General features: G+C 42.8%; 1 protein-coding gene across 3 annotated transcripts in view; it reads right to left on the reverse strand.

Annotated features, from left to right (window-relative positions):
- Positions 1 to 9,281: 9,281 nt before the first annotated feature.
- ntrk3b (neurotrophic tyrosine kinase, receptor, type 3b) overlaps positions 9,282 to 13,204 on the reverse strand; it is a 141,101-nt gene continuing 137,178 nt past the window's right edge. For all 3 annotated transcript variants that reach the window (XM_029498174.1, XM_029498173.1, XM_029498175.1), the window contains 2 exons: positions 12,716 to 12,874; positions 9,282 to 9,467 (listed from right to left, as the gene is read on the reverse strand). In XM_029498174.1, the coding sequence (XP_029354034.1) occupies positions 9,282 to 9,467; positions 12,716 to 12,874 (345 nt within the window). The remainder of the gene's footprint in view (positions 9,468 to 12,715; positions 12,875 to 13,204) is intronic.

Consider the following 13,204-nt stretch of genomic DNA (forward strand, 5'->3'; position numbering starts at 1 on the left):
CAATCTCAATCCGATGAGGCAAAGGGGGCGGGGCTTAGTCTGAGGGAAAACACACCTGAGTGCTTGAGGACACGGCTGAGAGAAGCTGCTGCGACTGGCTGGATGAATGAGAGGTAAATATATGTTCTGTTAGCTGAAAGCTAAATGGTTCAGACTGTCCCGTTCATTCAGGTCAGGGCCAGAGGTCAGGAAAACCCTCTGGAGCTTTCCTGTCCTGGTGGCCCCTTCACTATACGAGAGGATCACATTGAAGATGTGCACGCATTGTTTGTCTAATGCTGGAACAAGCGAAGCAGCCATTGCTGTTTTAAGGTGTGAGGTCACTGAGGTCATTTTAGCAGGACATGTACCGCTGGTGTTGAGAATGGGAATGTTGGTTTACACACATACTGTGGCATTGTGTTATTTTTACTGTCATTGTACTGTTGATAATTCCCATTTAAATCATTTTACCTTATCGTTTTGCTAATAAATACTTATCTTAGGCATTATTGCATTTAAAACAAAGGTGTTCTATCACAGACATTTAAAATAGACAGTTCATTGGTGATGTAGTTTTTCCTCTACATTCATTTAGGAGTAAAATGTAATACTTTTTAAGACAGATTATTTTTGGGGGGGTTATCTAATAATTTTTTATTGACAGTTTAAACCTGGCCCTGCTGTGGCTAGCTGCTGCCACGTACCGCTGGTGCGTTCCTCCTTCCGTATGCGACCTGACGGCTCTGACAACATGGTCTCTAACGAAAAAGCCTCGTTGTTTTCAGCTGGTGCCAGCCACCATCCACTTCCATCCGTTTGTCGTTAAATTTGCACTTCCCCATGTTTGCATGTTGAACTGCTCACTTCAACAACCACGAATGATGGCAGCACACAGCCCGACGTCATTCTGTCACTGACGTACCGTAAAACGGCTATTAATCGCAGCCTGTCACTGACTCATTGACTCTTTGTACTAAGTTAATCAACCTCTGCGCTTTCCCGTCTGTATTCAACGCACCACCTGGAAATTTAATACCTATAGCAAATTTGGTGAATTTAAGACAATCTAAGGCCTTCATTGCCCAGATTTTTAAGAATTTTTTTTTGTTTCTTTGTTTTTTTTTTAAATTGTTGCAAATACACCACCGCTGCATTTCTCCACCTTCACAGTGCAGCCCGGTGATGAGCGGGGGGTCCTATTGGCGTTAATACGACGCTATTATGAGAGCACGGCCTAGAAAGTGACGCCACGTCAGGCAGCAGGTCAGAGAGTCAGAGGAGTGTCGTCCTGGAAAATAGGTCAGTGACTTACTGGAGAAAAGGTAGACTTGATGGCCAGCTAACGTTACGTCACGTACCGGCAGCTGAAGTTAATCAGGCCCGGTGCTAACTCAGTCGGTAAGCTAATTGTTAGCATTAAGCTAATATCTACACACCGTGATGTGTTAGCCGCTGACTGCATTTTCAGACAAGCTTCTTCAAATATTTCTCTAAGAAGAGAAAGACAGCTGATGAAGACGACTCTAGTCAGGTATCATTAGCCTTTTACTGGCTCACAAATGATGATTTGGATAAAACAACTGTATTTTAATGTTCACACTTGTATTCAGATGTGATGAGTGGAAATGAGCTTGCTCAATTTTTTTATGCAATCGTAATAGACAGTATGTTTATTGATTATTTTTATTTAGTTTTTCCTTTTTACGTTCAGCCTTTATGACGTTGTGTATGGCTGAGATGTATAGGCTGCAGTGGTTGTACGGGAAAAAGCCATTTTCAACTGGCCAGCCAATAAATAGTTTGTAAAAGTTAAATCTGCAGTCAAGTGTTATTTGGTTACGCCTCCACTGCTGAAAAAAGTCCTGGAGGAAACACAGTTATTACATAAATAGATTAAAAGGGTTTAAAAAGGAAGTCATTCATAATTCTTCCTATTAGTTAATGGAAGCACCGCCAGTCGTTATAGTTTAAATGAATGAGTTAAGAATACTTATTTCAGACAGAACCTCGCCCCGTCCAACTGGGAGGTGTTACAGCAGTTATAATTACTGTTGTTTGTCTGTCCGAGCTGTTTGTTGTTGCTTGTTGTACTCACACACGCCCTCGAAGTTTCCAGACTGATCCGGCTGATCTGGATTTGATGTGTTGACTCTCAGCTGCTGTAATTCGTCTTTCACCAGTTTATGATGGAAACAAATGAAATGTGGCCATTGATATTCTTCTCTGGACTCTTGATTTGTCCTCGTGTGCGTTATTGTGCGTGCTCATCAGGGCTGATCAACATCCCTTCCCCGAATTGCCATTTTCTGAGTTGCTATGGCAACAGGTTGTGCAACTTCCACTGTGGAAACTTGTGTGCGCTGCAGAATATTAATTCAGTTCTACCAAGTCAACATGATCGCCATCAGCTGAAGAGGAAGAGGTGTTTGGATTCAGATATAATGTGAATGAACAGAATAAAATACAGCTGACTGTCTCCATGGAAACGTCCTACACAAATCATCTGTTTCCATGATGGAAACAAACAATTTCACCTCAGCTTGTATTATTCGTATTATATCACCTTTACAGACCAACAGGTGAAAAACCACGATGGAAGTGAAAAGGAACAGGAAACAATCATTGTAAATTTGTCAAACGTAAGAATAATGGGCAGATTTATTTGGCTGCTGTTGTAAATCATATAATCCTGCAGAGTTCAGTTAGTTAGGTTCTCCTTCTCCTCGTGTCTTCTGTTCAGGATGGAAAGTTCTGTTGAGTTTGTGGGAAACTTGAGTCTAACACGTCACTGATGAGGAAATGTTTTTAGATAGAATAATAAATGAGCACAAAGCCCAGATTCAATGATTAGAACTTTAACAAATCAAATAAATGCAGTCAGACTGCTGCTCTGAATTATTGAGCTCCATTTTTTTTTTGCTCACTTGCCGTCCTCTGACAGGGAGGGGCTTTTAAAGAGCGTTCAAAGACGCTGAAATGGCCCCAATTATCATCCATCACTCTGCTTTTTAAAGCCAGCCAGGTATTCTGATCAGCGTGTTATTCCTTGTTATTCCTTTTCCAACACACCTGTGGTTGACGTGTGTTCACCTCTTTGCACATGAGAGCTCGTGAAGAGTGGCAGGCTGATCAAAAGGAGATCAGCTATGAAAGCATCGTCACCAAAGTCAGAACCACGTCGTCACCCAACAGTGGAGTCACTTAACCCCCCACCCTCTCTGGTCTAATCCTCCAGACTCGCCACCTCTTTTGCATTTAGTCAAAATTCATGTATTTTCTCTGCAGATCAACCTAATTAGAAGGAAGGCTGCTGGTGGAAAAACGTCTTTATTGCTGTCATCATCAATATCGCACTCCTTATCTGGGTCACTGCGCTCTGATTGGCTGCGAAGCCAATGGAGCGGAAATTTTCCATTTTGTTCGAAGCCTTTCATGTCCCTACCACACGCCACTGGGGGAGGGATGTGCATACTGAGGGGGGCGGGGGGGTAAACAGTGAACACCTTGTTGTGGAGACAGAAAAGAGAGACATGCAGAAATAGAAAATGGACAGATAAAGGTTGGGCCGTCTTCTGGGGACTGAACGCTCCGTTCAATCACTGATGATAAGAAGCTGAAGGGATTAGTCAGAGACCTTCTCTCCAGGTGGTGAGTTCAGGTGCTCGACAAAAACAGTGTTTACAGTGTGATGGCTCTGCAGAATGCTGTGAGGAAGAACAGAAGCCTTTTCTGATCAAATAGAAATTTTGCATTCTGTTTGTCGTCTCCGGGGATGAAAACAAGGTGTAAGATTATATAACCATCTTCAGAGCAGCTCCTCTTTTTTTCTTTGCACCAAGGATCAGATGCAGAAAATCTTCAGCCCTCATTTCCTGTCCTTGTGTTTTCTGTGAAAGCCGCCACAGTTATCAATGAAGCTCAATGCCTCTGCTCATCCAAGGCGAGCTGAGTCCTTTCTGAGGAGAGCAGATAGACCGTCTGCAGTCTGCAGGGTGGATCGTTTCCTCGTGTTTTTTTAAGACACACAGAACCTGTGAATCAAATCAAACCTGTTGATGCACTCTAAAAAATCAATTTAGAAATAATGTCTTCTCTGCATGTTCACATCGCCGCACAAATGGCTTTACAAGCAACACTTGGACACCGAGGCACAATTTGCCAGAACACAAACTCCAGTTTTCACTTTAACTACGTGCCCGACAGGAGATTTCACATCGTCGTTCACTGCAGCAGCCAGCTGGTGAAAATGAGAAGGAAATATTCATCAGCACTGTTTGGTAATGAAGGTTTTCTTCGCTCAAATGTCACAATGTGATAGAGGGATCTGAAAAATCTGACACAATCAGAAGTGCTAATTATCCCACATACAAAGAAGCATCAGCTGGAAAACGTCTGAGTTCCAAAACAATCTGAGAGTTCAACTTTGTGACTGAACGTTCATTCAGCAGGAACAAGCCACCGATCTATAACGCCTACATCCAGTAATTATCAGGTATGCTCCAACAACAACACCTCTTAGTGTCATTTTGGTCACCTGAACAGCAACGACAATCAAACATCAATTGTATAGCAGGTCTGGAATGTTCTGTAGATTTTCATCATGATGTCTGAAAGTGTGTAAAGGAACAGATGACGCGGCTCAGACACTGTTAGCTTCCAAACAACTAATGACAGAAAACTTCACTGCAAAATAAAGAACTACCTGAATATTTGGTTAATATTAATAAGGCGGATTCAGAAGGATCTTATGAATAAAGATTGTGGAAACACTCGTGTGTTTATTTGTATGTGATTAAATTAGCTGTTGCTTACATTTGTAGTATTTGTAGTTTCGTCAGTCGGATGTTTCACACTGAAGTCAGAGAAGACCGAAGTTTGAACTGGACACTTGAGACCTTCGAGCCGAGACCACAAACACACTCACACAACCGCTGTGTAATTGTAAATCAATAAACAATTACAGCTCCATCATAACACGCTGCTCACTGACCTCAGATCCCTCTGCGAAGACTGCATCTCCATTTTCCTGCTGTTTGTACGAGGACTGAGCTGAAACTATAACAGGAAGGTCGTCTGACAACATGAGTCAAACTATTTAAACAGAAATGCTTCAGCGTTGTTTACATTTGTGCAAAAAACCACACAAACTTCTCAGATTGTCCTCCTCCGTTCTTCTGCTGATCGGTTTGTTACCAAGTCAAAGTCGTCTGGGCCAACACGCTGCGGCGGCCATCTTTGAGGTCATTCTCAAAGGTTTCAGCAGTCGGAGGAAACTCGATAATTAAAAATACAGAAAAAAGAACAATTAACAAAAACAGACTGCTTGGCAAAAATAATGGCAGCATATCAGATAATGCAGGAAGTAATCCTGTGTCCTCTGTCGACACATGAAACTGTGATAATGTCTCATATTAACAGAAACGCTGCTTGAAACAACAAATTTATTACTAACCAGTTAAGAAACGAGCTGCAAACACGCACACGTGTATTAAATGTTTTTCACTTCAGACGGTGAAGTTGAACTGTGAACTGGAGTTTCCTGCTGCGCTCACTTAGTGCTCACCTTTAACACAACATGTGACAATCAGCGTGAAAAACGTTGATGTGACTATCTGACAGTGAGCCAAAAGTCCTTAACCCTTTAATGTCCTCACTAAGAAAAAAGTTATGGAAAAATGATTTCTGAGCATTTTTTATTTCCTTGTGGCAACAGTAACATTAAAATTAAAAACAATAAATAAATCAGTTTTTAAAATGTAGTCCTGAGCAGGACATTAAAGGGTTAAACTGCCATGTGGCGTTTTGGGATGGCGGTGTGGTGATGTAAACGCTTCCATGGAGACAGCCGTTGTAAATGAACCGTGTCTTAAATCGACAGGGAACGTTTGTTCTTTTCATCATCTCGGCGCTCAGGTTCATCTGAAATAGAAGATCCCTCCACCAAAAGAGGACGAAGCGAGCTGTTGTGTGTTATTTCTGTGTTCAGGACCAACACACATCGACGGGGCCACACAAACAAACCAAAGGATGCTTTTTCACGCTGTGGTGTTACATTAGAGAAGTCTGAGCCCGAGAAGAAAAAAAAAAAACAAACCAATCCGCGGTGACGAAGCTGCAGTCAGACCTGACCTCGTCACGTCAGCGCCGGATGGAGGCCCTCAGAGATTTAGATGAACACAAGATTTTGTCAAATTCACACAACTTTATAAGACAGGACAAAATGGAAAAGGAGATCGTCTGATTGTTTGAAGACATTTTCTTAAGAGAGTCACATTAATACAAAGATCTATCATGGAATACCAGTATTTTATATACTGCAGTTGTTATACCACATTTTTATATTCTGTAACATGTGTACATGGTAATACTTTGCTTCAATACTTTGCAACTTTGCTTCAAAAAGTGATCAGTTAGTTCATCCAAGAAAAGAAAAGAACTTCTTTAAAACAATATTCAACTCACCATGAAAGGATTACAATACCCTGCAAATGCTCACAGTCTGTGTCATTATGTCTTTAAGCGTTTATCTTTACCACAAGAGAAAACACAAAAACTGAATGCTTTGGGTAACTCATTGGATCTGATCCTGCCTTTCATATCAAACACTTGAAATAACCGAATGCTCATTAATGATTTACAGCGTCCCAAAGGGGAACAGAGACAACACCGTGATACTGTGAGGATTCATGTCAAGATAATAAGGAAAAGATGTGAAGAGTTCCACTCCAAAACGTCACCGATCCAGATACAACACAAAGAAAAACTGTTGCCTGAGGTTTTCCAATCACGTCGCAGAAATCTACGGGACCCCCCACAACTCCGCAGAAACGAACTCATTTATTGTTTTGGTTTTAGTTGGGGTCGTTTTTGTTTTGTTGCTGTTGAAAATTTTAAGCAAGAAGAGAGAGGCAGGGAGGGAGGGGAGCTGGGGGGAACCAGGGAGGGGGGGTCATGCTTTTTGGTCACGTTTTGGAGCAAAACTCTTCGTGTTTTTCAGTTCAGTAAATATTGTAATCATCAAAAATATGGAACGCATACCACACAATTAGCTGATCTGCTTCAGCGATGATTGTTTCTGATGTACCGTCCATGAATGAACACAAGTTTTCTACCTGCTTCGGTAGGTACGGTGTTTGGGGGGGGGGGGGGGGGACGGAAAACAGACCTCGGCATCGCTGAACATGCAAAGGCCACGAGTGCCAGGAAGAAACGAGCGACTGTGAGTCAAATACAGCTGACGAGAAAGAAAAACAGGATGATGAAGAAGCTTTGTCCAAATGAAAGCTGAGGGAGGAAGCCGTCAGTTTCCTCTCATGGCTTGTGGTTCCCTCCAACACTATAAATTGTTTAACATGAGGGGAAAACACACTGGTTTGCTCTTTTCTAGAGTCAGATGTGAAGAGCGACACCTCTCTCCTGCCTACGGGGGAAACACGAAGCCCCGACAGCTGCTTAGCTGAGCTGAGGAAGCAAACAGAGATCCAGCTACGTCTCCATTATGAAAGGTTTGGCCCTTAGCTCGTTCGCACTGGATCACAGTGTTGTTGGAGTCTTTCAGAATCAGAAGTGTGACACAGATATCCCTAAAATGGGAGCTCGGCGCTGACTGGCACGTCTTACCTCTTCTCCTCCATTAGCTTCTGTAACTCCATCCAGTCACTGAACTTTTCTGAAAAAATAAAGCACATTCCTGTGGCTCGCCATCCACCACAGTGTTTGCTATTAGAAGTTCAACAATGGAAAGCACACACACATGAAAAAGAACAAACAAAAACTGTGTGGCTGACTCAGTTTGGTCCGTGTCGATAAGATTCTGCTCTTTTCCAGTGTTTCTCTAACCTTTGGACTTGTGTTGAGTTTTCTCCCCTCTGTACCAGAGCCCAGGACGTAATCTCATCTGCCCTTTAAAGGAAAATATTAAGTCCTGTTGGAGGAGCTTCGTTGTCTGTAGACGAGCTCTTTTCCTGTTTCCAGATTATGCTAAGCTATGCTAACTGTCTCCTGGCTGCGGCGCCGTCCAACTAAGAAAGCAATGAAGCACATTTTCCGTAAACGTGGAGCCATTTTCTTCATCGGCCTGCGTGACCTGCCGGACTCCAACAGATGATTTATATTCTGTTACAAAAATGTTTTCTTCAGAGAGGAAAAGCAGTTTAACACCAAAAAGCCTGAAATGACGAAGAGTTCCTCGAAGCATGTGGATGTGTCTGCGGGGTGTGGGCTAAGATATTACTCATCTACACACATTGTTCTCACCATAAAAAGCAAATGAACTGGAAAGTGGCTGTGAGGCTTCTTCACCTCTTTGGAAACGTGTTGTGTTGAAACGATGGCTCCGAGTCCCCCCCATGTCTCCAAGAGTCTGTGAGTCGGCGTCAACCTTCGACACGTGAGACGACTTACCAGCACTGACACGGGAACTTCCCCGTTAGGATGGAAACAAACACCATAGCTTGAAACTTTAGCCACCCAGATCACAGTCAGAGAAGGAACCAAAATAACATCCGAAAAAATAAGTTAACATAATTTTGACACATAGAATTTTACAATATTTACATTATTTTTTAAATTAAAATAGATTTGTCAGTTGTCTGATTGGGTAGGTTCTCTCCAGAGCGCTCCCATTTTTTTTCCCCTTCTTCCAACCATCCAGTGTTATTCCTCAAGAGCACAATTCCCATTAAAAGCTGAGTGCCGGCCAATCAGAGTGCAAGTAAGGCTTCGTGAAGTCCCTGCCAAGTTCGTCGGTGATGTCTCCAGACAGGGCTGAGCCCTTAGCAACACACGGCAGAGCCTCCAACACCTTGACAAAAACAAATAAATAGAAAATATATGTAATAATTCTATATATATTCATAAACCCAAACCCAGGATAGCTTTTAACTCTGACGTGTTCTCTCTATATTATAATCAAACTATGGCCACGTTCCAATTGCCAGTCCACGTTGATTCCGTTGTTTCTCTCCATTTTTGTGTATTTTTGCAGTTTTTCAAGGGGGAAGGGGGAACAAACAAACAAACAAACAAACAAACAAACAAACAAAAAAGTCTTCAAACCTGTACATCTTATACGCAAGTAAACAAAATTTAAAAGTGCGTGTTTTTTTGAATACGTTTTATCCACTATATCCAAAAGTGTTGCAGGCACTTAAGTCCTTCCCAAACATTGTAGATGTTTTTCGACAGTGGAGCAGGTTGGTTTGGTTATTCCTGGATTCATGTGGGTCGGTCTGTCCGTTTGTCTCTGTCGATCTGTCTGTCTGGCGAGGAGTGGGCCGCCGGGGGGGGGGGGGCTGCTGCTAGCCCAGGATGTCCAGGTAGACCGGCGTGGCTTTTCCCATGGCGAACAGGACCTTCTGAATGTCCTTAATGTTCAGTCGCTGCTGCGGTTCCCTCTGCCAGCAGCCCAGCATGATGTCATACACCTCCTTAGGACAGATCCGTGGTCTCTCCAGAACCCGGCCCTGGGTTATGCACTCAATAACCTGTGGAGCAGAGGGGGCAGTGGAGTGAAACAGACGATTTTCACTGACTGATTGCTTTGGTTTTCTCATAATGAAAAGGCAGTGACACTGAGCGCGCTGTCCTCTGAGCTTTGAACTAATGAAACCGAGATGAAAGGAATAAACCCAACGCAGTCGCTCTTAAATTTGTGCTGTATTAGCTGGAAAACAAGATTTCTTCTTTCTGTCCCACAGCACAAAACGACAATAACCCTGAATGTCAGTCAGGGCGGAGCTCTGTGACGGAGCTAACGGGGATTGATCATCTCTTTATTGGACTCTGCTGGACTAATTAGCCAGATAACTCACTGCTGACACTTCCACATTATTATTTAGGCTGCTGTAACTTAAGAGAATTGAGATGAGACAAATTCATTGACTGACTTCTTTTTAGAGTCCAGTCCATCTGGATTCAGATGGACAGTGTTGGAGTCTATGGGAAAATGCTGATGAGTTTATGGTCTCAGTCTCTAGTTTACAGTCTTCGGTCCAACACGATGTCATTTTTTAGGTCGGATCCACCTTCTCCTCCTAAAATGGAGTTCTTTTAAATTCAAGATGGCGAAACTATAAACAAATAGCGCAAAAATCAGCAGGTGAGCAATGACTTGGTTTAATTGTGTGTAATCACTAAAAAGGCGTTTTCTTTGCTTGCTTTCAGAACTGTCACCACACAGCGTTTTTTTTTCTTAGTACCAGCTCCACAGCGTTCCTGTTTCAGGTATTTATTATTTAATGGTGTCATGTTATTTCATGCTTTTACAAGCAGGCAGCTCAACACCACTGTGCCGGAACAAAGCATGTTACATTCTGCTGCGATCCAAAGCCTCATTTTTCTTTAAAGAGTTGACGAAAGACCTCGTCATTAAAATAAATATGATTTTACTGTGACAAAAGAGACACAATTCAAAACATTACAGCAAAGCTGCAGGGAGAAGCTGCTCTGATGTTCCACAGGTAAAGTTTCTCCTCACCGAAGGCTAACAGATAGCAGACAGGCCGCCTTGAGATTTAACATGATGGAGCATTACCTCCTGCGCAGACATATGGAGCCGCTTTGCATTAATTCCCAGGTTGCAAACTTTGCATTGGGCCAATAGCAAAGGCTCCGGTGTTCATGGCAACGGCGGCAGATGAAACACGAGAGAGAAAATATTCACACGAGACCGACAATGAATCCAGCTGTGCTGCTTCTGAAACATTTCTGATCCTTTCACTACCTACCGAGCGACGGGCACGTGGTTACTGATTACAGCCGCAATTTATTTCGCAGCACTTCCTATTACAGACTTACCCAACTGCAATATTATAATGACTTCCTCAACCTCCCATTTCCCGTCAGTCTGCAAATTAAAGTGCGGCAACACAAATGCTAAAAGCTATCCACGTATCGAGCAAACATTCAGTGTTTCATGCGTTTGTTTTTGTCTTTTTGTGGCACTAAGTGTTTATAATAATAATAATAAATGAATAACAACAATAATTTACTAATAAAGCCACTTTGTATATTAGATTAAACAATACACAGTTTATATACTTCATGGGAAATATACTGTTGGTCTTTAAACACAAATTTCTGTAGCAGAAGTTGGAAACTTCCAGGTTCTTCATTCAAAGTCAGAGTGGCTTTTTTACTGTTTTTGATTTCGTCACGTGATCCGAAAGCGACTGCAGAATCAACTTTGTGGCTTTTTAACAGGAGACAATGTAATTCTACGATTCTGTTTAACTGTCCAGCAGATTATTTTTTGCTTTGTGCTTCAGAGATGAGTTTAGGAGCAGCAGTGCTGCTGCTTCAGGGCTCATTAAGAGCTGCAGTTGGTTGTGCGGATCTGACTGCAGATATTAGCACTTTTTACTAATCGCAGGGGGGAAGTGAGAGCAGGGTTGTGATTTGTCGCCCCAGCTGTACGATCGCAGCTGGAGTCTGTGATCGCAGTACAAAGCTCCACTGCAGTCCTCTTAAATTAACAAGCCCCTCAGATGGACAGATAAGCAGCAGGACGCTCAGCTGCAGGCCGACGTCACGTGTTGGACTCTTCAGGAGGAGCAGCGTTGAAATCAAAATGTGAACTCACAACTTCTTGATTTGGCTCAGTAGCTTTACAGTTTTGAAAAATCATCTCATCCCACCCACCTTTCATGGGCTCACATTAATTCTGCCACAGTTTCAGAACCTCGACTCCACCTTGTTATTGCTGCACTGTTGCCTTTTTCAGGTCTAGCACGTCATTTTAAACTTATGTCCCAATAATTCACACAGACTTTGTATCTTAGGAAGCCCCGCTATATTTCTGCTGGACTGAGCACTCGTAAACATCCGTCATGCTGCTCCCTGCTAGAGAGCGGCGGAGCGTTCAGAGCCAGGTGCAGAACGTGGCCTTAAACAAGTAGGCAGATAATCATTTATCAGTGCCACAGATGCCCAATTAGAATTGTTGGAATAATGTATCACTCTGTAATGTGCTGACGAATATGAACGACTGAATAATAATAAGATAAATTCCAATCTGACGCCACCTGAAGACTTTGGCCGGTGACAAAATACTCTTCTCGTCTCATTTAACTGCGATAAGCTTTCCACAATGTCGTTCAATCAACTGAGTGTTTCGTCCAAGTGTCAGAACTCCTTCTGCTCAAGACACAAGCCCAAGATCTGCACACGCAACACGCCAGGTTATTCTTTTAGGTCAATTTAATTTTCTCAATATGCTCGCTTTACAAGAGTAATCCTAATTGAATTTTATTGATTCAAATCAGAGCCTCCAATGAAAAAACAAAGCAATCATGGGTGTTATGTAATGCAGCATCTTGTCTGGTGGCAACGCGGCATCAATTTATCACCTCGTTGGGCCAGTGTGAGTCTCACAGAGAGACACGAAACAACACGAGGCACTAGATTAAGATTTAAAATGGCAATGTTCATTTAAATCTAGCATTGGAAAGCTAATGCCTTCACTGAGCTTTTTCTCAGCCCAGATGCTCAGCGAGGGGAGGGCCAACCTATTGGAGACGGTCTTATTTATTTCCTCTTTAACAGCTCAAGATTAATTAAGCATACTCTTACATGCCTCTGCAATTACCAGCTTTACGTGGTGTTTGGAAATGGATGGGCAGACTGAAACATTTACCTCTGGAACACGTACAGGTTTCCTGCAGCACAATCTTTTCCAATTTGTTTGTACTCTATCTCAGTGAGGTTTATCTACAAGCTCCAGGCTCTTTCGTACCTCGTTGTTGCCCAGCTGAAACCAAGGCTGCTTCCCATAGGTAAAGATCTCCCACAGGATGACTCCGAAGCTCCAGACGTCGCTTTCCGTGGAGAATTTCCTGTACATGATGCTCTCAGGGGGCATCCAGCGGATAGGTAGCATGGTATGTCCTCCAACCTGAGGAGACCAGAGAAGAAGCAACGCTTAATGCAAATGGAAATGTTGTTGCTAAACACAGATTAGAAAATTCTGTCACCAACACAACTCGCAGGCGCCGGGGGATTAACCGTCCTTGTATGTAACCTACACGAGGGTTTAACATCTCATGAATGTGCAGCGTGCTGCTGGATGTTGACAGCGATGCGATACAGGAAAGCGCTGACTTATCTGCCACCTGCTCGGTATGCATTGAATCATTGGATGTGAAATTCTTGAGGTTTAAACCGGCCCTTTGTTCTTCATGAAAAACAGCAATCTGCAGTCCCTTTGCTGCAGGAGCACCAGCTT

The sequence above is a fragment of the Echeneis naucrates genome, chromosome 3, assembly GCF_900963305.1.
Source record: "Echeneis naucrates chromosome 3, fEcheNa1.1, whole genome shotgun sequence".
In the NCBI taxonomy this organism is placed as follows: domain Eukaryota; kingdom Metazoa; phylum Chordata; class Actinopteri; order Carangiformes; family Echeneidae; genus Echeneis; species Echeneis naucrates.